The sequence below is a fragment of the Pyrgilauda ruficollis genome, unplaced genomic scaffold (assembly GCF_017590135.1).
Source record: "Pyrgilauda ruficollis isolate IOZ18807 unplaced genomic scaffold, ASM1759013v1 scaffold29, whole genome shotgun sequence".
Taxonomy (NCBI): domain Eukaryota; kingdom Metazoa; phylum Chordata; class Aves; order Passeriformes; family Passeridae; genus Pyrgilauda; species Pyrgilauda ruficollis.
Genome location: NW_024524266.1, coordinates 8,761,168 through 8,785,638, shown reverse-complemented (window position 1 = coordinate 8,785,638; position 24,471 = coordinate 8,761,168). Strand labels below are relative to the sequence as shown.

The 24,471-nt window shown below is 41.0% G+C and overlaps 1 protein-coding gene across 6 annotated transcripts in view; it reads left to right on the top strand.

Moving 5' to 3' along the window:
• Nucleotides 1–11,803: 11,803 nt before the first annotated feature.
• The window catches only part of AP1S2 (adaptor related protein complex 1 subunit sigma 2), a 31,134-nt gene continuing 18,466 nt past the window's right edge, over nucleotides 11,804–24,471 (top strand). For 3 of the 6 annotated variants that reach the window (XM_041472415.1, XM_041472418.1, XM_041472419.1), the window contains exons 1-4: nucleotides 11,804–11,989; nucleotides 12,974–13,152; nucleotides 20,335–20,443; nucleotides 21,343–21,480. In XM_041472415.1, coding sequence (XP_041328349.1) covers nucleotides 12,974–13,152; nucleotides 20,335–20,443; nucleotides 21,343–21,480 — 426 coding nt within the window. In that variant the 5' untranslated portion in view covers nucleotides 11,804–11,989. Of the gene's footprint in view, nucleotides 11,990–12,973; nucleotides 13,153–20,334; nucleotides 20,444–21,342; nucleotides 21,481–21,868; nucleotides 21,902–24,471 lie in introns of those variants that run through there. The other 3 variants (XM_041472420.1, XM_041472417.1, XM_041472416.1) reach the window with 3 other exon arrangements.

Sequence of the window (24,471 nt, the reverse complement as noted above, 5' to 3'; positions counted from 1 at the left end):
GAAAAGTATCCCAATTGGGACAGATAACATTTATGTGGTGTGTGGGCTGATGGGAGATTTAAAAGTGCTGTTTGTTACGCTACAGACAGTTATGAAACAAATGATCTGGCTCCAACATAAACTGTTAAACTGAAAATATGCCAGAGGGAGACAGCTGCCAGTATATCAAAAAGTCATTTTCTCAGACAACAAAGACTTAAACCAATCATTTTATAAACATATTTCTTCCCCCAACCAGATTTTTGTAATTCTAATGGTTTGCCTACTGCACGGAGAAATAAAGTAAGCTTTTGCTCATATGATCTGTCAGGAATTTCTGATTCGGAAGAACAGATGGTGGTAAAAAACTGAACAAGGATAACAGAATTATCAGGCTTTCAACTACAAAATCCATTCTTTCCACACACATTTAAAATAGAAGCACTGCATATCACAAGCCTCTGACCACAGCCAATCCACAATTTGCATTTACATGGGAACGGTTTCCAGTGTTGAAGATCAAAATGTGGAGTCATTTTCTCCAGATTTGTGACAAAGATTTTGGATTATAAATTAAAGACATGGCCAAACTTGCCATTGGTGCAAATTCAGACATGCCTATTAAATTGCTGAATGTAGGGATTTACACAGCATAAGGACTCAAAGCCACGCCTTCTAAACAATCTATGCCATATTTCATGCTGACCCTGGTTACTGCCTGGACAAGTCTTAAGGAAGTTGGGCATTGAGGCAAAGGTCAGAGCACTGTCTTTTCCCCAGAAAAGATTTGTACTTTCATAGCATTACCCAAACAATTTTACAGCACAGTACTGAGAGTGGCAGGCGGCAGCTACGCACAGACACAATCTGTTAAGGCAATAACAATGATTACCACTCGGCATTCCTCTCTCTCCAGAAGTGGCAACACTAATGAAAAATGTAATCTGCTCTATTTTAAATACGTCATTACCAGGAATTTCTAAGACAAGTCTAACAGCACTGTCTGCATCCACCAGCAGCAAGGCCCACAGCTTCTGTTTCCTAAGAGATGGCAAGGCACTGGCTCCACTCTGCAGCAAAGGAAGAAAAGGGCAACCACATAAGTCTGCCTGCCTGGTGTCTGATGAATCTGCCTTTTTCTGGTATGGACCCTGCATGCCTGGCTCTGCCTGGTTCCAGAGGCATCTGCCCTGTGTGTGGGAGAATGTCTGTGGAACATCCAGGAATCAAGAGTGTCACAAACCCCCAAAATTCATCCTGAACTTCAAAGCTCACCCCAAGCCCCTGACAGGCACAGCCCCTCAGCACAGTGGCATCCCTGGCATCCTTCCCCTGGCCAGGTGCTGCTCATCCCAGCTGAGCAGGATGACTCAGCACTCAGGGGAAGGTAAGCAGAGATGCTGCCAAAGTCTCCAAAGTGTCGATGTCTACACTGGAGAGTTATTCAGGGCTCCCAGCCAGTTTCCAGCTTGCACACATCCATCATCTCCTCCTCAGTCTAGCAATTTCAGTCGGGAGCTGCTTTAAGACCCAAAACTAACTAACCTAGTTCCTGTCTGTTTCTAAAGGACTGGGTGGATCTGCAGTGAGGCTTCAGGCAAGCCAGTGTCAGTAGTCCTGCATCCCTGACCCACAGCCCTGTCATTCCCAGGCATGCCAGGGCTCCCATGGGTGGCACAATGGCAAGTCCTGGCACACAGAGAGCTACTGGCTCAATGCTCCAGTACACACAAATGTACTGGAGCAATAACGAGTCAATGGGAGCATCTGTCACACTGTGACATGGAAATGTTCCCACGCTGGGCTAATGTGTAAGCTCAGAGCTCCTCAGCTCTGAGGGGGGACCTCAGCAAAGTGTGCAGTGGGCAAGCATCAGATCTAAGCATGCACACCTTGGTCTTAAATTAAACTTCTTGTGGAATATGCCAAGTCACATAGAAAGAATTTGTTAAAGCACATCACTCCTAATTTAGGAAATTTTCTCATAAGAATTGTTTTGAGCTATGAAAGATAGAAAAGGAATAAAACCCCTTTTATTCTCAGCATTTTAGTAATTTCAACCTAATCAATTAAATCAGCATAAATTGCAACCATTTCCAGTTCAGACTCCACCTGGTTTGCATGATGTTGTACATTGTCACTGTAGATAGAATTTTCCCAGGAAGGAACTAATTTCCTAGGAAATGAGTGCAAATCAGACACCAATGTGAGCACACACTTTGAGCTCTTACTGAGCATGGGTTTCTGACACCAGGCAGCCCCTGAGGCCAAGTCAGACAGTGAAATGATGGTGGTACACTCTACTCTGAGCCATCTGCAGTGACATTCTCCTTAACCAGCGACTACCCTTTTCCTTACCACTTTCTAGAAAACAAACAGGAAAGTCAGCTTCACAATAAATGTTTACAACGCAAGCATTCCTGTTTCCATTTTTAAATCACTGTTTACTCATACTGTCCATCCTTTTTATGGTGATAAAATTGATGCTTTCTTCTACCTACACTGGCATCACAGTATAGGTAGTTTTGTCAAGCTGCCTGTGAAGAGATGATCTTTATTCTTGAATTTGTGAACAAATTAGGTATCTAAGAGGGAGCAGCCCAGCTCTCTGTTTCATTAGGAGGTACACAAACTCTATATTCCATATGACAATTCTAAATGCAATATTCTTACGTGTGAGGCCTTCTTTGGGGGAAATTAAACTGAGACCCTAATTTCTATCTTTTCTTCAGACAGTATTTTTTAACCCATACACACATACCCAACCACAGACACCCATTTGAGTAGCCACCTTCACCTATCAGCCACTACCTCATTCAAGCCACCTTGGCTGTTGTATGAAAATGAGGGTAATGTGGGGAAAGAGCAGACTAGCTTAGTTCATCTGCTAAATGTGCTCTCTTAAAAAGAAAGTGGTGAGGTAAATGATACCTAACTAGCACCTGAGGTAGTCTCTGCCTCTGTAGTCTCTACAAACTGTAATAACGCAGGTACACTGTGAACACAGGAGAGTGAGAAATCTTCTGAAAACTGCTGTGCACAGAAGTATCTCTCAAAGCAGGCAGCTGTGATGGGAAACCACTGATCTCTAGCTTTGGACAGCCAGGCTGCTTTCCTGGTTTTGCACTATTTCCTTTTTCAGCTACTTAGCTGTGATGAATTGTAATGGGAGCCATTCTGGGTAACACAAGTGAGAGTGGGCTGAAGCAGGCGAGCTGCTACATAAATTGGGCTGTTTGTTACAGCTTTTAAGTTGCTTAAACAGCCACACTGATGAAATGTTGGTAACCATCTGCTACAAACATTTGTAAATAAATATAAACCAACCTAAATATTTCCTGGCTTGTTGCTCTGTTTCAGGCATGGGTCTCTTGTCTGAGAAACCTTTTAAAATTTAGCTGTAGTTTATGCACAGGTCTAATTTTTTCAGACTGTTTAGCTACCTGGGGGTAATTTCACTACACTGTTTTTTGGTACCCCTCTATGCAAATTACTCATGACTGAATGGAGAGGGAAGATGCTTAATTCTGAAGACAATGATGATAATGATTATTATTATTGATATTATTTATCAGTGTCAAAGCAAACTGTTAAACTTTGAATTCTTCATGGAAGACTGGTTAAAGAGATTAATTTAAGCTTTCTTTACATCAATTTTTCTGCAAATCTGAGCAAGTGGGATCGCCTTACAAAAGGAAGAAATTTTAAAGCATTTAGGAGCCCCATCCAAAGCTCAGCTATGTTTGGCTCTACAGAAATAAGGGACAGAATTTTGAAAGTCTGAATCTTTAGTTTCAGCCTTACATCAGGGTCGACTGTGTTATACACAACACTCTTCATTTCAATGCATACTATTCAATACTTCCTCTTTGGCTTGTGATCACATAATATCTATTTTGTTTCCATAACAGATGCTTAATGGGAAAAATATTAATATGAAAACTGTACTAGAAATCAGCTATTGGATACTTCTTCAAGCATCTACCACAAAAAATGTTACTTGTAGACAGTCACTGTGATTTTGCACCAGACTGCCCCAAGGAAACAAATGCTGCTCACTCTCAGATCCACTTACCTTTCTGACACCTTTGTCTCAGCAACAAAAACTGCCTCCAAGCTAAGAGTGCTCTAAGCAAAACTCAGAATTTGGGTAGAGTGTTTAAAATATTATGAAGAAATGAAAGGACTTCTTGAAAGCTAGATTCTTCTGTTAGAGTATTACTTTCTGGCAAAGAGTAGTTAAGGTTTACAACATGGTTTTACAACTCCTCCAATACACCAAGGACCATGCTTGTTTTAGACATCTTTTCTCTTCTATTGATGATCTACATTGAGTTATCTCTTAAGTGAACAAGACTTCTAAATCGACTGGTCAGATGTAATGTAGTAGAAATGTCTTTCAATTTTTTTTTTTTTTTAAGAAGTTCAATTATTCCTTTTCCGCTAGAGAACTTGATCAAATATGAGCATAGCTGTATTATTTTGCACAAACCAGTGATCTTTTTTTTTCTTGCTTCCACATGATTGCAGTGCTTCTGAAAGCTGCCAGAATGCATTAAAATAATTCATGAATTTATAATAAGGGCCTTGGGTTCCACACGGCAAGTATTTTGCAGTAGAAAGGACACACTGCCAAAGGATTCATCCTTGTTAATAGCATGCTCTCTACTTGTGAAACACTGGCCTTTCAGACTTGAGCAAATAATTGAATGTCCTTTTGGCTCTGTTCCACTAATGACCCTCTGGAACAGCACAGAATTCTAAAGTCAGAGAGTAAATGGGGTCCCTTCTTACTGGGACAGTCTTCTAAGTGTATTTGATATCCTGCTGTATTAAATAAATGCTGATTAAATAAAAAGCAAGGCTTGCACTTGAACAAAATGTTCAGGGAGGTAGGAGAAGCTACTTGTTTCTTTTACAGTGATTTGAAAAAAATATTAAGATTGGCATAAATGGAGTGAGGGTGGAAGTGTCTGTGTGTGAAAGTACCAGAAGAAGCAGTTGGATGTGTTAAAAATTTATGTGGACAGAGAGGAAGAACAAACTGACCTAAAGATACCGTATCAAACAAGACATAGAACAAGTCCAGGGCAAAAAAAAGGCAACACACATTCATGAAATTCATTGATTTCTGAAAAGTGAAACAAAATAGTGAGGTGAACCATCCCAAACACCACTTCCTCCCAGAGAATATAAAAAGCAAGTTCAAAATCAGGTCACTTGCCAACCAAGAAACCCAGGGGCACAATGAGGAATAAGACAGCATCCTTATTCTCTGTATGATCCCACACATGATCTTGGCCAGACCAATCAAACACACACATTTTGGTATTTCCTAGTATGTGGGTGTGAAAGCATAAAAAGAAACAGTCAACAGTTTAAAGAGATTTTGTTTATAAAATCACATTCCCATTCCATGAGACACTATGCTGAGCCTTATCACACTCATTCCATATGCACTCTAGCTCTTCAAAATCTGTCAAAACCTCGAGTTCCCAGGTAAATGATGCAGATATCCCCCTGGCAGAGATGTCTGCTGTCACTGCTGTTCTGCAGCTTTGTTGAAGACTGAGGGATGCACTGCAAAGATTGTTTTCACAAAGCCATGGCAATAGAGGTGGTCTAGGCAGCTTGAACGAGAATTCACATGGATAAAATTGTCTCAAGTGGACACAGCCAGCACAATATCTACACATCATTTAAATTCTTCCTGAGCCTTTAAAACTAGACAGTAAATGGATTACAGGCCTTGACTGTCCCAGTTTCATCATCTTAAAACACTTCAACCAAAGAAGAAAATAGCAGTAAATGAAGATCTTACAGATTGTGTGATCCCTTTATGGAAGTGGCAGAACATGCAGTATATTTTCTTTAAAACAATAGAGGAAGTTATACTGAGTCTTCCAGAATGATTTGAAATGAAAGCTTAGTCTAATACTGTAGAATCAGTATGGAAGTTTGGGAGATTTATGAGTTTGATTATAACATGAAAAATTCTGGTTTCAGGTTGCCACCTCAGAGTCACAGCAGTTTCCAAGTTTTCACTCAAAGTTTCTATTTGCTGAAAATTAAGACACTTGCTGTGGAAGTCCGTATCTCGTGGCTACGCAAAGCAATGTGCCAATGCGGGAAAGTCAGAGGTTGGAAACTGGATTATCTCTTTGGTGCAAAAGGCAGTACCTCCTGAGGTATGTTAGATCAGTCTCCATACACAGATCAAGACGCCTTATAGGATCACCAGTTGGGCCTGTCTCAAAGCAAGGACAGAAGTGGACATAGATGCCTAAATGACGACTTCAGTGGGTTTAGGATGACCAGACTGAGTACCAAAGCACCTGCTGCAGTGTATTTCTCTGAATGTTTGACTTCTCGGGTGTCCTATCCAAAGTCATGCCCCAGTATATTAAAAAAAAAATTTTGATCCTGGGAAATATTGAGTAGTTCCGCACAAGCCTGTCCAGCTACTCCTTCATATAAGGGGATGGATACAGTGAGCAGATTAACCTGCAGCATCAGCCACTTCAGAAACCGCAGTGGCAGCAACTGCTTTCTTAGGATTGCCAAAGCACGAGCAAGATATACGTGAGGTGTGGTATCAAACAACTCTTTAAAGTACTGATGCAGTCTCAGAAATGTCAGCCTCCTCTCCTTTCCTCTCTCCATTCCTCCCAGCCACTTTCTTGTGAGGCTAAAAATTCAGGTTTCCTTGCACACTTATTTCAGAAGCTGTTCGGTTCTCTGCTGCACTATGGCAGAGTTTGTAGCAGTGGAGCAGGAAGAAGCATTAGAACATAACTTCTTCATAAATGTCTGCAGTGATTTTCTTCACTTCTGGGGCCTCTGAGCATTACTCCAATATAAACATGGACAAGTAGAAGAACATGATCTAATTAAGAGAGAAATCTGCTGCTCACTAACCTAACAAAGCCAGTGCTGCCAGCTGGTTTGTGTGTGTCCTATTCAAATGGCTCCTGTGTCTTGCACCAGGCTGAGGCTAATAAATATGTTAGCTAACAGAAAGTCCTCACTGACTGGCATCTACCATACTCCCTTTCCTCATTTCTTCATATCCAGACACTTACAAAAGCAAGTTTTTATTTTCCAAAGCACAGGAAAGGCATGGTTTAGACTGTAATTATCATAACCAGGCTGCACGCTTCAGCTTCAAACTATTCCTTCAGCTCTGAAAATTCAGCTTCAGGGATAAACCTCCATGATAGTAATTTTGGAGCTGTGCCTGAGACACATGTGACCTGGCATCTGTGTTCCTGAGAGCCATATGTGTCTGTTGAAAACCAACTGTGTTTAAGAGAAGACAGGCAAACTGGTAACCCCTACAAAGAAAAGACAGAGGAGTAAGGACACCAGCCACAACCAACCACAATCTGATGATTTAATAGCACCTAGCAATCAGGCTACTAGATTGCACTTAATAGTATTTCATCAAGATGGATTGCACACTGTAAAAAAAAAAAAAAAAAAAAAGCAATGGAAACTGTCCTTTGTGGTCTCATTTTTACTTCCATTGGTTCCACTGGGATTAGTGCTCTGCATGAATCATAATGGACACTGATAGCTTGGCCAATGCTCAGACAGCACATCAGGGAAGGGAACGGCATACAGTAACGTAACATCCTGTTTGGAGGCTTAAGAGACAAAAATCCAGCAGCAATCACTTCCAAGGGTAGTAACTCAGTTCTTATTGCCTTCATAATGACTCCACAGTTATTCAGTCGATGAAAATGTAGCCTGATATTGAGCATCAAGAAGATAAATTAACAGTAAAGTGAGTCTTACTCACACATCCACACCCTACTTCAGCAGAGGACTGCAAAAACACATCGTGTACTCTTAAAGTATGTTGCCCCCCTCTGTAAGGTGCTGAGATGGCTGACAAGGAGGCAGGAGCAAACCCTTTCTTTACTAAATACCATGTGAAGAAAAAAAAAAGCTATTAAAATTTAGTAAGCAAATTTTCCATTTGAATTAATGAATAGTTCATGTTATAAAGTTCATGTTACCCATCACTTTGGCTGAGAGTGGAAACACAACAAAGTTATTTTATGAGCTTCAGATTTGGCAATAACAACATGCATGAAGTGCCAAATGCCAGGAGGTTATGGCATTAATTTTTGTATAAGACCCACTTTTCCAGACAAAACAACTATACTCTAATTAAGTAAAAGCAAACAAACAAACAAACCCACCAAAATTGACATAAACCATACCAGTCAAACCCAAGCAAATTTAATCTTGTTTGATGTAAGCTTCCTTCCTGCCTCTATTCCCAGCTCCAGGCAGTTCTCTTCTGTATCTCAAGTCACGCTGGAAATAACTAACAAAGCAAACTCTTGGCTGAGGACCCCAAATGTCTTATGGTCAATGAACATATCCCCCAAAGACTTGCCTTACATCTAAAATGGAATACAAAGGATTCTACAACTGTACAGAGGATTCTACAACTATAGAAGCTAAAAAAAAAAAAAATCCATCCAAAATAAATGAGGGGATTATTATCAAGCTGGATATAAGACAATGAACAAAAGCTAATGAACAGAAGACTCACTGTGTCATGTTAAAATTAGACTGCATTGACATTTGCACTGTCACGGGTTTGTGGAATACTCAGAGACGTATTATTGTTGTAAGCATCATATATATCTTTATCAATTTGATAATTAGAGCTAATTCAGTACATTTCTAGTTCAATGGGTAAGAGACAGGATAATGTCATAGAGGAAAAAATGATGGAGTCAGTATTAAGAGGGACAATTAGTGCAAATTGTTAACACGGAAAAATAAAAATGTGAACAGAAAGTCTTCTGAAGTTCCTGAAAGAAACAGCAGGAACAGAAGGGCCAGCATTACCTCTGTCACTGTCCCCCAACACAGGTGCTCAGTCCTGCAGCCAACTCCCTCAGTGACCTGTACAGCCAAAACCAGCCTTGTTGGCAACAGGAGATGCAGCAAAGTGCCAGAACAGGAAAAGATATGGGAACACAGAGGAGGGAATGGAAGGAGAGGGTGGGAGAAGTTGGTGTTTAGATGATCTGAAACTGACATGGAATCACACCTTAAACTGCCTAAAATAAGCAGGGTCATTCTGAGAGAAATAAGGAATGATCATACAATCTCAGCAGGCTTGAGAACATCGCATCCTCTGTCTGAAATTGGGATGAGGAGGCAGGACAGGCTGTGGAAGACAGAAAGCTTCTGCCAAGTGGCACCTGGATAGTTTCCACTGGTGCATGTAGCACAGGTCTACATGCCTTATACGGCACCTGAAACTGCATATAGCAGAGTGATTCTGCCCAGATGTAATGAAGAAACTCCAGGTTACAGTCAAGAAATTCAGCCAAGTGCAAGAGAGAAGGGAGAAAAGTAGTGGAACAATTGCCCCTGTATCACTGTATGAAATTATACACTGTAAATGAGGAGTAAAATCTGGCAAAAAAAAAAAAAAAAGAAGAAAAAAGAAAAAATATACAGGACTGGAAAACAAAACAAAAAAAAGAATCTGAAGCTGAAGCTTCAAGACATTATGCCACCAAAACATGGGCATTTCTTGAACTATCTGGGTAGTTTGATTTCAATCAACTATGTGTTTGCAAAATGTGTGGTTTGATCCATATGCAGAAATATTTCACTGAGCTAGGAACAAATGACAAATCATAACTCAGTCTGGTGTAACTCCTTCAGAAATTCATTTTGGAGCTCCCATTACCATAACAATGCTAATAAACTGGAAGTTGCACAGATGAAGATAAATAAATTTGGTTGCTGGCTTAAATTATTATTTAGAAGTCTCAAAGCCCCTGAAGTGTACATGCACTCGGAGAATCACCAAATACATGATGCTGAATTCAAAGATGAGTGAAGTGCTAATTAGGAAAGAGATTGTTTATGAAAGTTTTCTGAAAAACAGGGTATTTTAGACCACGGAATAACCTCACAGGAAAGAAGCAGAACTGCAAAGCCTGGCAGCTGCTGAGGACAAAGTGACAGCCTGGTGTAAGGGCAGACTCTCTGAGGTAACAGATCCACGCACAACTGTTCCTGTGCTTGATGAAAGGCAGGTTAACATGAGAACGGGACAGCTGCTCAACGAACATTAAATGTGACAGGAACAAGACCCTACAACAGCAGCTCTCATTTTCTACACGACCTCTAATACTGCAATTGCCTGATCCATTCAGCCTGGTTTCACATATGCCTCCTTGTCCTCATGCCACTTCACTCTTACAATTATAACCTCTTCTATAAAATCAGGAATACATCTGCAGCTTTCCTCAAGTACAACTGACTATAGCATTCCTTGAAACGCCAGAAAATTGGCTTTCCTTTCAGACCATGCACATTTTTACACAAAAGCATTTCCAACCCGTTTCTGCTGCCATAGCCGTTTCGTAGCCAGAAGAATGGGTGCTCATTTAAAGTGTCAATAATAGAAAGTAATAAAAGCGTGACACATCCCGAGGCACTGTGAGCTGCTCCTGAGGGAGAGCTGCTTTGGGAGCACGACCCTTTCCAGGGTTCTCTCGGTCACTGTCACACCATTATCGATCAGCTCGGCCAGGGCACTGCTGTTCATTTAGTGCTGGGGGGTGGCGGTCAGCAGCGACGATGCTGAGAGCTTTAGGTGTTTGAACATTGTTTTTACAAATAGGGGCTCCGCCTTCGCTTGCAGAGACACCGCTCTGTTTCTTCCAACTAATGTGTTTTCAGCCCATCTCCATTAGAATTTTAACACCAGACCAACCCACAACAAAACCAAAACCGGCCAACCAACCAAACCCCCAGACTGAGCTGTTTCAGCGCGCAAAGCCTCTGCAGACACACACGAATGATAATTTTAAAACCAAGCATTAATGAAACACAACGCCGCTAAATCCCTGTCGGCGGCTGCTCCTGCCAATCTAACTGCAGCTCGCAATCAAGGTGACTGCAGGGAAAAACTTCCCCTTGCAGAGACAATCCCCTCAGGGGGTCGGTCCCCTCAGAAGGACGATCCCCACACAGACTCAGTCCCTTCAGGACGATCCCCACATAGACTCGGTCCCCTCAGAAGGACGATCCCCACACAGACTCAGTCCCTTCAGGACGATCCCCACACAGACTCGGTCCCCTCAGAAGGATGATCCCCACACAGACTCGGTCCCTTCAGGACGATCCCCACACAGACTCGGTCCCCTCAGAAGGATGATCCCCACACAGACTCGGTCCCCTCAGAAGGATGATCCCCACACACGCAGCCCCGCCGCCCCCGCCCGGCGCGCGCCCCATCAGCCTCAGCCTCCGCCCCTCTCCCTTTCCGCCCCCCGGGCGCGCACGTGCTGGAAGCAAACACCGCGCGGCGCATGCGCGGCTCGGCCGCCCCTCCTTTACCCTCGGGGCTGGCGGAGCCGGGGGTGGAGCCTCAGTCTCCGGGCGCCTGATTGACTGATGTCATTTCCCCGGCTCCGTGCCGCGCCCGCCCATTGGCTGCTCTCGGACCGCTATCCGCACCGCGCCACCTGGTTGGCTGTTGCCGCACCGGCCGTTGCCTTATCGCAATTCGGGCCACGCGGATTAGGGCATCTAAACTCCGCCTCTTGCTCCAGCCCCTCCTGCCGCCAACACCAGCTCCGCCTTCCCCGCCTTTTCCTGCCTCTCATTGGTCCAGAACCGCTTCGCTCCTCCCTCCCGCCCGCGCGCTGAGCTCTCCGATTGGGTGAGGCCGAGCTCTCCCCAGTCCCTCCTCCACGGCCGCTGATAAAGTTTTGTCCGGAGGCGCTCGGGCCACGCCCCCTCCATCCCGGCCCCGCCTCTCCGCTGTCCCGGCCCCGCCCCTGACCTGCCTGAGGGGGGCGGCCGTTGAGGCGCGCGCGCGCTCGCGGCGGCGGCATCTCCCGTCCCCTCCCGACCCCTCCCTCAGTCCCGCTCGGCGGCCGCGGCGGCAACATCGGCGGTGCCGGTGTGGGCAGAGGTGCCTCCTTCTCCTCCGCCTCAGCTCCGCTATCCGCCGGGCACGGTGAGCACAGCCGCGCGGAGCCGGGCTCTCCTCCCGAGTCGCCCGCTCCGCGACGGGGGAGCCGGGGCGGTGCTGGGGCCGGCGGGGAGGCGAGGCGGGATGTTGGGAGGCTGCGGGGGCTGCGGGGCTCTGCCCCCGCCCCGGCACCGCGGAGCCGCTGCGGGCGCGGCCGCCGCTCGTCGCGGCTGGCGCTGGTCACGCTTGTCACCCGGGACCAGGCTGGGCTTTCGCATCGTATTTCATGTCTGTCGTATTGCCCGGGAAACTTCTCCAGCCCGATACAACTTCGAGCAAAAAGGCAAAAGAGAAAAAGCTGGAGCCTTTTCATTTAATCTTACGGCTGCTGAAAAACACAGCCCGGCAAGTTCCTCCTAAAATATAATTGCAACATCACTCCTTTAGAGGAAGCGAGAGCTGGAACATAGGACCGCAGGGAAAGCGCTTAATCTCTCCTTTTGTGTATCGTGGGAAAAGACTGGGCTTTGCTGTGCCGTAGGACTCTCCGCTGGGAGGCTTGATGTCTTTTAAAGTATTCCGAGGCTTTTCAGAAAGATTTTAAGTGCAAATTGCTCCTCTAAGGCTCTGATCCGGTGAATTGGAAATGAGGTTGGGTGTTGGAAGAGTCTGCTGTGCTGTTTTTCTGTCATTTTGGGTAGAAAACGCAAATGAAACCATGAGAGTGCTGGACGTGGCTAGTCTGAAATTGGGGAATATTCGCTCCCCAGCCCATGGTTTAAACACCCCTTTCTGAAACTTGTGTGCGCTTTCTTCTGCCTTTGGCTTGACTGACCTTGCTCAGCAGAATCCTTTGTATCATTGCTCCTTCCGAATCTTGTGTAACATCTGCCAGCGCTATAGAACTATATAATGTAGTTAGGGTTTTGGATGTCCGTCTTTCTTCCTGCTTGATTTTTCTCAGACCTTTTCGAAACTCGGAAACTGAGATTAATGCTTTTCTTTTTTCCCCTCCTTCCAATTCAACAGATGCAGTTTATGTTGCTTTTTAGTCGCCAGGGGAAACTGAGACTCCAGAAGTGGTATGTCCCATTATCTGACAAAGAAAAGAAGAAAATCACAAGGGAACTTGTTCAAACAGTATTAGCCCGCAAACCGAAAATGTGCAGCTTCCTGGAGTGGAGAGACCTGAAGATTGTCTACAAAAGGTGGTTCTGTCTCACTAACCTCGTAATTACCATACATTACAAACCGTGTATTAAGTAGCAAGAAAATAATGAAGGTTGTTTTTGTTTTGTTGTTTTTTTTTTTTCCTCCCCTCTGCTGGTTACAGAGAAGACTGACTTTTCCCTTGCATCTAATTTGATAACCAAGCAGGAGTCATTCATGTGTGGAAAATCACTCGTGCATTTAGAAATGTACTGAAGAAATGAGCTTTCCTCCTATTTTTATAAGGAGTGGCTGTTCTTCTTGGTGGTCTGTTTAGGTTCATGCAGTACGTACATGCTTCATATTTGTACACATTCCAGATTTAATAAGTGATAAAAATTGTATAAATATTTACCTCAAGAAGTGGCTTCATAGATCACCTGAAAATATAACTTGCTTTTAAACGCTTCTAGAAATAAGGAAATAGTTTTTCATAGTACTTGGGTTGGGTGTTGGTTTTTTTTTCTTTTTTTTTTCCCCTGTATGTACAAAAACCAATTTTTCATTATTGAAAAAATCATGGCTAGCTTTCTTTTGGTAGAAGTACTGTATAATTTTCTTCATGATAATTTCACTTTTCAGTTGTTCCCTAACCTTTGTAGGAGTATTTGGCAGGCATTTTTTAGCTTTGTGCTGCTCTTTAGAATGTATCAGAGCGTAATGGTGTGACCATAATTCTTCTTCAGAAATAACAGTAATCCTCCTCCTGATGTGGTATGCTGCATCTCTTTCAGCTAAAGGTGGTGCTACAAAGCCTTGAGTGATCTCTCTTCCCTAGTTAGTTGTAAACCTGAGAATGTTTATGCATTCCTGTTTTCTCATGGAGATGGTAGATAGTTTGTGCCCCACAGTAAATATTGTTGCATTCCCTGTAGATATGACAGAAGGGACTGGACCAGAAATGAGTTTGTAACTCTTCTCCAGGATAACAATTGGGTAGTATCAAATACGTTTACATGTTGTAAGTGCTGCTCTCATATATACATTGGTTTGTGTAAAGACGTGCTTGTGAGTATTGCTGGTCTGCCTAATGCACGTAGTTCTTTAGCATGAGGAGGAAAGAGGAGAAACAGTGCATGAGGCAGTGCTGATAGCACACACAGTTTCTTCTGCCTCTTGATTTCCTCACAAAACTCCTTGAACGTGTATGTAGATAAGCTTGCTCCAACACTTGCTGCACTTCCTTCCATATTAATGCCTGCATGTACCTTTTCAGCTGGGCATTCATGGGACTAACTCAGAAAAATGAGGCATTAGGAGACCAGTCTGTTTCCTTCCTTACCCAGTCTTGAACAGCAGTAGTTGTTCTGGGGAGGATTCCACACAGCTGCTTTCCCTCCCTGTTTGCTGTTAATAGCTACTTGCCATGTCCTTTTGTGTCTAGGGAGCTGGTGGACATTTGGGTAGGACTGTTTGAGTTACTGAACGTTGTGGAGTTCTTGCGTCTCACTGGTGTGTTGTGGGTCCTGTGGTCAAAGAGAATGGAGAAATTTGCTGGGAGACGTCTATGTCTGGCTAAAAATGGTCTAAGTACTGCAGTCTGTCTGCTGGACTGCTGGTGTGCACAGCTGACTGCAGTAGCTTATTTCACTCTCTGCAGACCAGTCTGGCACAGAGTGCCTGTGAAACTGCTGAAGATGAGCTTGTACCAAGCTAATGAACATGTCAACTTTCTTTTTGACTGAAACATCACCAGAAGGACTAGATGTAAGAGGTGATAGTTTAAATGTCTATATCTGGTAGCACTAACATCTCTGAGATTTGTGGGACTTGTTCCCATCACAGCATCATAGTTAAAGATGATGAGCACCAGCTAGTATGATTCCTTTCTAAAGGGTGACTTTTTGTAGCTGAGAAGGTGGTGGCTAAAAGAGAAACACACCAGAAGGAACTTTGTGGCTTGTGAAATTGCAAAAGGTGCTCCCAATTCCTCTTGAGCATCTCTAGAGGATCTCTGCTAAGATTTGTTCTTGTCTGATCTATTGCTGGGAACAATCTGAACCTGCTGGTACAAATGTTTTTCAATATAAGTTCTAAAAGTATGTGTCCATTGCTATTTTGCATCTTAAATTATTGAAATTTAAGTGCTGTTTTTGTTTTTAGAGTGTGTTTGTTGTTCACATGTAGGAGAATTGAACCTAGATATTGCAGCTCAAATAATGATTGGCAGTATCAGAACTGTATTCAAGGGTCTCATCATACTTTTTTTTCAGGAACAAAATGAACTCAAATGCAGAAGTTGGCAAGACAGTAGCTTTAGCTTCCTTATGATACTTACCATTTATTAAGTCTGCTGGACTGTTTTGATTAGCCTCCTTAGCTCTGTAACATTTCATCTTTGTAGGATGTTTTCTGAATTTTCAAGGAAATAGATCTTAAAATTCATCTAAATGTACATGACGTAGCTTTTATTTCCCTCTGGTTTCATGCATGTGCCATTTGTAATGGTTGGAACATAGGCTCAGGCATTGCCTTCTTAAGTTTGTTTCCTTCAGCACTACAGAACACAAACAGAAAGGTGCCCAGCTTTTATCATGGTGCCTGAATTGGTTTATATGTTATTCTGTAGCTGGTTTGGAAGATAGTTTTTCAGGCTGATAGACACCAGAAGATTAAAAAGAGGATGTGAGCTTCTAACTGCAAGAAGCATGGAGATTTGAACTGACTTGCTGGGAAAATAAAAAATTAAATATGGGAAGCCAACAACAATTACACTTTATGAAAATAGAGGGGGAGTCATCTGCACACAGCTGATTAGAAACTTAACAAACACAACTGATATGTTTGCTCTTCACATTTTGTCATTTAAAAAGTAACATAGTGGTTTTGGAGCATATAGGGTAGAAGTTCATGCAGTTTTCCCCCTGTGGCAGAAAAGATGTGTTAAATGTTAATTTCTAATTTTGCTAAAGAAGGAACTTAGGATGTGATTTTTTTTTTCCTTGAAAGACTTCTGTTCATGATTTTAGCTTCTGGCAATATGAGTTATTTTCATTGTGTAGTATATTGCAGTCAAAGTCAGAACTTGGAGAACAACTTATATAAATTTTACTTTGTTAGTATTTGGTTAGCTGCATTCATGGGACATAGTTATTGTTGTTTAGTTATTTGGTTAAAGATTGTGGCTTTGCTTTTATGTGTCAGTTTGGAACTGTGTTTGGAATATGATATTAGGAAACTTCCATAGCTTTTGCTGCTCTTGATGTGGCAGTTCTCTTTTACTTTTGCACAACATAACAAAGAGGTTATGTTAAAGACTTTCAACAGAATGAGTTTTAAAACTTACTTTCTTCCCTCCCTCCACTGAAAGAAGCAATGAAAGAGCCCACTGTGCAGGTAGTGTGTCTGTTAAAGTATTGTGAAGTGAAGGTACAGCCATGTGGCCAGTGGGCTGTGCCCAGCTTGGCATGATCCCTCTTTTTCCTTATATTTATATATATAACTTAGCAACCAATTGTACCTCTTAAAAATATCACTGTGGTGTTACGTAGCTTTGTAAAACAGTCTGAGTGCAATGATTATAGTGAATTAGATACTTGGGCTTGATAAATTTAATTAGATCAGGTCTTCTTTGTACAGGGTTCTAGTTTGTGCGGCACTAGGAGGACCTCAGTAACAAGAAGGAACAGCTTTTTCTTAGAGAATTAGCAGTATCAAATTCTTGTTCATTTTGAAGCTGCTGGGGGCTATAGCCTTGGTGAAATAAGAAACTGGAACAGTGCTTCACTTCGGTAGACTCTGTCCTGGAGCTTCAGAAGTTCATGTTTTATTAAAGAAATGCGTAAAGTTGTGGGACAAGGAAAATACTTGGGTCAAGCACAGCTTATTAGTTGTCCCAATTTTCATTGGGTTACCTATCAGCAAACCACAGATTCTTGGACTCATTGAGCACTTGTTTGCCTCCTTGTTGTCATTTAGAGTTCAGTTCTGTTTGTACCAAACTTTGTAAGCTTTAAACTTCCACAATTGGGATCTACATGCAAAGTGACTTAAATGCTGACAGACTTACAGCTTGTTTGCAGGCTTATCTGGTGCTGAACTTCCAGGGATGACTTCAAGCAGGTGTTCTCCTGTCTAGAAGGAGAACGCCGCTGAGCTGGTAGGATTTGTGCGTTGTGCTCTACCCACAGTGACCTGATCTCTCAGCACAGTTACTGAACCTGGCTGTGAGAGCAGAAGAGGAGAACTCTGCTGAAACATTGCCTGCCTGTTTTGAGGCTTCCCACTGCTGAATTGCTGCAGCTCTTGAGGGGAAGATGCATGGATTTGTTTCCTATAAAAAAAAAAATCTGAGGCCATCTGTCTGAAGGCAGGAATTTGCATAAGTATTTATACCTGCTGTGTTACCTTTTTGTTCTTTAATCCTGTATTACATTTTCAGGTGATTTGGTCCAAACAGTTTTTGGTCTCTCTGGTTTTTGTCCTCTTTCTGATAAGTGGAGGATATTTATCATATTTTCCTAAATGAGGGTAAGCAGCTGAGTTGAGTCTGATGATTATTTTAATAATATTTAGTGAGATAAAAAAGACCAGAAATGCAATAGGAATAAAAAAGGCAGAATGTTTCTTACAGACTATGCTTTATTTACTTCTGGGTATGTACTTTCCTATCAGGGTTTGCCTTTTCATTGGGTGCATATGAAAGGTTTCTGTCAGGCTCATTAGGAAGAAGCTGTTTCTGCAGAGCAGAAATCTTTTTGAGCCCAAGTAATCTACTTGTCTTTGTGTGGATACTGTCCATGTAAACTTCTGCACTTGGCAAAACTTCCAGTGTCTGCTGTGGATTATAAGTGAACGCTTTTTTTCCTGAGGCCCTTCCTGCAGGGGAAAAAATTAAAATAATGCCTCTGAGAATTTGGATCTGAAGCATTCCTTTGTCGTATGCTCATGCCCTTTGGTATGACTTGTTTTTACTCTTCTGCCTTTTGCCATTTAGGCTCATTAAATCTGCATTTGTTTTCTTTCGTTGAGTAGTGATCCATTAGTCATGGTTGCTACTTAAATACTGAAATATTCTCTGCGTATAATAATTGATGCCCAGGCCTCCATTTTGTGTTGATATCCACTGAGTAGTTTTTGTTTCTTGGTCTTATTTCTCCAGAACTGCAGTTGGCAGGGCTTGAATGTGCAGTCTGCTTGCTAGCAGCCAAATACAGTCTTTTGAAGGTTCCGTCCTCTCTTAAATGAGGACACTGAGGGCAGACCATGTTCTGAGAAAGTATTTTGTGCTGGTCTCCCTGTCTCCCCCCTTCTTTTTCCATAAAATAGTTCTGTGTGTCAAGAGAGACTCCTAAGTACTAGAGGAGCAGAGAGGGACTGTCCCCTGTGGATAAACTTAAAATATTTGAGTCAAATTTCATTTGATGAAGTCTGCTGGTACATGGTTCATCTTGTGTTTAAGCACTGTAAGGAAACAGTTGAACTGCACTTGATCATAATCAGTGCTGCTCTTCTGCAGGTGACGAAAGGCTTTGTTTAGATGGCTTTGGCCTGAGTGCTGGTGATTAGTGTAAATATCACTTAATGTGTCAATGCTCTTTTTTGCAACAATGAAATATGATAACATTGAGCTTGACTTACAGATTCCTCAGTAGGCTTGAAAGCATGTTTTTTCTTTATAATATTTATTTCCAATACTTTTAAAAATAGTTTAGGTTCCTTATACAGATTGAATGTTGCAAGCTACTGCAATGACTGTAAATGTCCTTGAAAAATTAGTGAGGCATAAACAGAACAATGTGAAATCAAAAGAACTGTGCTTAGATAGGACTTCTGATGAGCTGATGAATCTCTATGGTGAAGAGATGAAAGAGAGAGGGAATGAAGGTGTCCTTCACTGGAGGTGTCTTCCTCTCTTCCCCCATCATGTTTTGTGGTAGGATAAGCAGTAATATTTTATAGTAGTTTAAAGATTTTGTATAAAACCTTGTATAAAAGCTATTCTGATTAATCTTTCATGTTGAAGCCATAGCAATTTGATTTGGAGCAGAATGGGAGAAGGGGGGATGTTTTCAGATCATAAATGGTACTGGGATAGTTGTCTTGGAGATGAATTTCAACATACCTGAAAATACAGTGAGGTTTTTCCAGAACTTGTAACTTGTAAAAAGTACGACAAGTCCCAGCTGATAAAATATGTTAAAATATGTTTAATGTTTAAAAGATGCATAGATTCCTCTGTATGGGAAACAACACAGGTATTCGCATCTGAATGACTTATTTTTCAGTAGGGCTGGCTACACAGGAGTGTTGAATGTGGCCAGTTGTCCCCTCTAAAGAGGCAAACAAAAGCTGTTTCTGGTTTATGTAAATTAGCAGTTACAACAGGTGGTACTTGAAATCTGGTTTGTGCCGTGTGTGACTGAAAGGCATATGGTTTTGACATGTTAGAAGAGACTAAATGAGGTTTTCAGCTTTCATTCCTGCTTTGTTTTTTTTTTTTTTAATCAGCTTTCTTTAAACACGAACAAAAATATAATAGAGCACAGTAGAATTTGATGGTCTTTTTGTTAAAGTGGAACTCGATCATATCTGAAGATATGACTTCCCTGTCTTCCAAGATGGAAGTGGATTGCTAGAAACTGTTTGATGGCCTCTCATCAGTCTGATGCCAGGACAGTTAGTAGGGATTGCATTGTGGCTTAGTAGTAGTTGGGGTGGATGACATTGGTGTTGGTTTTGGAGTTTTTGAATTTTTAAAATTCTCTATAAAGACCAAACCCTAATTGCTAATTCAGTCTATCTTTATTGAGGCATTTTCTATGGTTTTTATTATCTGTGTATAACTTACATGATGGAAGTTTAACATGGGATCAGTTGATTAATTTACTGGTGTAGAGATGTTACAGAGGGAAGAGAAAATATGTCATCTTAGAACTCCGCCATGATTCCACAAAATCAAATATATTTAGTTTTCCATCCACCTCTTTGGCTGTTTTAGTTCTGTCAGCTAAAGGGTGGCTAAGAGTGAAGTCGTGCTTGACTCAGAGACATAACTCCCTTGTACATGTGTGTGTATTCTGGTCTTTCAGCCATTCTTTGGTAGGACTTGCTTGGTTGTGATTTGGAGTATCAATATGCTGAACTTGAGTGTGAGGGACTGCTGAGAATGTGATACTCCTCGAGTGCATTCATTTTGCTTATGCTCGTATGCTAACATCAGGATTATTTTGTTATTACAGATATGCAAGCCTCTATTTCTGCTGTGCTATTGAAGATCAGGACAATGAACTAATAACTCTGGAAATAATTCATCGCTACGTAGAACTTCTTGACAAGTATTTTGGCAGTGTGAGTGTAATTTCTTTATATTTTGTCATTTTGCTTTATGCCCACAGCATTTTTACAAGAACATAACCAACTAATAATTGAAAAGGTGTATTGAATACATTTTGTGTGGCTTTCTTGGCCAAACTAAACTGATGGTTGCTTCTATTAAAATACAAAATTAATGTATTGATTTGTAGAAGAAATTTTATTAATCTGGTATTAATTGCCTGTATTTGTTTCGTTTCATAGTAGTCTCACTTGGGGTCAGATAAAATCTTACTCTTAGCAGGAAGCTTTTCTTCTCCCTGGCACTGCTCTAGTGTGAGCGCCTCTTACACCTGCTCCCAAAGGAGGCAGTTGGTTGTGAAGTGGCAGGAATGGTAAGGAAATACAGGAGAGACATCTGCTTACCCAGACAGCAAACACAAACAGCTACAGTCATGTACATGAACACTCCTAGAAAAACTGGCGCTCATTCTGCCTTCCTGTGTAGTCCTTCTGACTATGGAATGCACAGACTGAACAAGAAATTTGAGATTATTTATTTTCATACCTTTCTGTAAGATTGCATGAGCTGCCTTTGCATATTGCAGGCAACAAGAGAACTTTTATAGGGAATGTTCTCTTGTGTCTTGAGGACCTGTGTCTTACAGACTGCTGTGAATTGAAGCCTTTTTAACAGTGAAAGCTTTTTTCAGAGGTTGCTGTTAGCTGTTTTTAACTGAAGAAAAAATCTGATGGGTTTTTTTTTCCTCCAAGGTGTGATTTTCATTATTTTCCCAGTCCTTACAAGGTTACAGCCTTAGGTTGACATTTTGATTGGGTAAAGTTTGGTGAAGCTCTGAACAAGTTTTGTGAGAGGATATACCTCAAGTGAGAGTATCCTCCCACTTTGCAATAATGCTTGATGTTCTTTTTAGGTCTGTGAACTTGATATCATCTTCAATTTTGAAAAAGCCTATTTCATTTTGGATGAGTTCCTTTTAGGAGGGGAAGTTCAGGAGACATCCAAGAAAAATGTTCTTAAAGCCATTGAACAAGCAGATCTTCTACAGGAGGTAAGCAAATCCAACTTCTCTGGCCCAAGTGTCAGCATGGTAGGCTGTGACTTAGAAACCTCCTGTTCCTCTAGGCTTCTAGAAGGTATTTTTTAGCATGCTTAGCATGTAGTTTTAGCTAGTTCTCCTACGTGTGCAGTAGGATGATGTTAGCTTCTCTTTTTGTTTGACTTGGCATGTTGATGTTGTAACCTACTGTGACTTCATGTTCTGCTAGTAAATGCCAGTGGCTGTTCTATGTTTATACCTAGGTAATTGTAGATCATGCTAATTTAACTTAGTGTTGTTGATGTGTCTTTCATTCCTTCTTTTTATTTATTAACCATTAATTTTTTTTCTCATTCCTGATGCATGTTCACTTCTTTACTTTTTCATTGCTGAAATCCAGAAGCTAGACTCTCTTTGAGACTTGTTCAGGTATAGTTCTAATTAGTTCTTAGACCTGCTTTTCTGCTATAGGCTGCTTACTGTGGAACATTTCCAAGCTGACAAAGCAGTAATAGTAGTGCCATAGAAACATTCAAAATAAAGAACATTGTTTTTTCACTTTGAATGCTTTTGTTTTTTGTTATTATCATTGAAGAATGACGGATTGCATGTCTACCATTAAAAAAAACCAAACATTTGATGTGAAGGGGTTCAATGGAAACTTAGAAAACTTAATAGAAAAACTTAAAATTATTTCTCCATCCTATGCTGGTTATTTTGGGTTTATCTGATTTTGTTTGGTTATTGTTTTTTGTTTTTTTTTTTTTTTTCCTTACTGAAATGTACACCATTAAGGCCCTTGAATGTCTGAATGGGAATCAAAAATTCTGGTGTGCTGGGGGAATCATCAGTCTTGTGCATGTCTTGTGAACATGTTTTAACAGGGTTGGTTCACCTTTATTTTTTAAAGTGTACTGAGGTTTACTGCCTAGATGCTGTATAGATCCAAGTTGCTCTATTTCCCTCTATGTAAACCTTCAATTTGTTATTTTTTTCTATGAATTAGTTGCTTAATTCTCTTGCAAGCCTTCTGTGTTCCACTTGGTAGTCTTTTGTTGGACATAGTATTAGTAGGATGAGGAAACACAAGGTGTTCTTTACCCTGGTAGCTGTTTTTTTAATCCCTTCAGAATACATGCAGATGCACTGCATATTAAAGTTCTTGTCATGAACACGGTCAGCCATTACATACAGATCTGCTACCCTGTTTTTCTAGAAAGGAAATATATGCACCTATTTACTTCTTGTGTTCTGGTTCCATTTAAGTCCTTCTTTACTCTTTGTAGGAATTACCTTAACCAGAAGTCCTGTTGCAGTTTACAAAGGGGAGAAAAATAATCTGTTTGTTCTCTTAAAATCTTCTGCTCTTTATTTGAAAGCAGATATAACAGATTGGTTATATGTTCCAGTTTGTCTCCTGCAAATGCAGTTAATTGTATATAAAGCAGAATAACTATATTCTTTCTCATTGTTACTGTTTTTGAACTTTATTTTCACTACTTTTGTGGGGCAGTTCTAAAGAAAAAATATATTTCTAGGAATTTATTACTGTTTTTCCTTTCAAGCAACAAACATTCTCTTTTTACAGAGAATATAATTTCATATTAATGTAACTTGAAATTCAAAATCTTAGGCAAAGGAAAATATCACTTTTTCAATGTGAAACTTTTCCCTAATCCCCCTGGTAGCTTTACTCTGATTACCCCTTCCTTTCCCTATCTTTAGGAGATTTTCAGTTGCCAGTGTTTATTAAATAATTCTGTTTAACTTGAAATGTAGCAGTTTATCACAGCACCACTGGAGTCCTATGTTGGGCTTCTGTGTTTTTCATTCTTAGTTGGATTGACTGTATAAAAGTATCAAGTATAAACCACTCCCTGTACCTGCATTTTAGTTTATAAACTCTGTAAAAGTCTGGGTTCATATTTAAATTGAGCTTCCAGTACATTTGAACTCTTTTCTATGGAAGCTTGGTTTTTTATCAACTGCTGCTATGTAAATGCTGGGTTTGATGAAGAGAGCTGTTAAAATAACAGTTTCTCACATGTGGAGAATTTTTAGTACTTTAAGTTAATATCTGCTTCCCAGAATACTCCAAAACTACTAGACTGAAACATGGTGTGGTTCCAAATGCAAAACATATTTCTAGCAGGGTTATCATGTGTTTGTTTTTGACCATTCAGATTTTAATTATGTGCAACAAAGTAATTTTTATTCGGCCCTTTTATTTGAAGACTCATACTGTGAAATATACATATGTACACACATACATATATGTAGTTGAATACACAATATTATTAATTGAATACACAACATTAGTAATTAATAATGCTACAGGCATTGGTGTCTGAAGTACCTTAAAGATGAAGAGCTGTACAGAATACTTATACAAAAGAAAATCATTACAGATCCATTAAGTGGCTGTGTAATGTTAAGAGGAAATACACTAAGGCACAAATTGCTGAGTAGTGAATTAGTTCTTAATAGCCTTCCCTACTTGTATTTTCTGTTGAAGTTTTCCAGGCTGTACTTCTGTGTCTGAGCACCTACTTCAGTTTGTCATAAAGTTCTTGGTGCTGTGAGGTCCCTTCACTAACTGCTACAGTTTGTGTGATGGAAACACACCGACTTGTTAAATCCCTCTCAACCTTCACATTCTTGTTAGTTCTTCAGGAATGTACTTAGTTCAAGTATTCATTCCCTACCTCCTCCCCCATATTTATTACCACCTGATAACTTATCAGCAGTCAGTCATCAATACTGGCAGTGGTACCCAGATGAAGGGTAGTAAGAGGTAATTAACTCCAGTGCTTCCATTCTTCCTTGTCTCTCTATTGTAGAAATGCTTCTGTTGAAAAGAATGCTGATGATTTTATATCTTGTTTGCTAGACAGACTTTAATACCTAACTAGTGATTACAAAGGCATGCACTGCTGAAAAGGTGGTTTTTGCTTTTGTGAACAACTCAGTTATACTGAAAGAATTTAGTAGATGTTGTGTGTT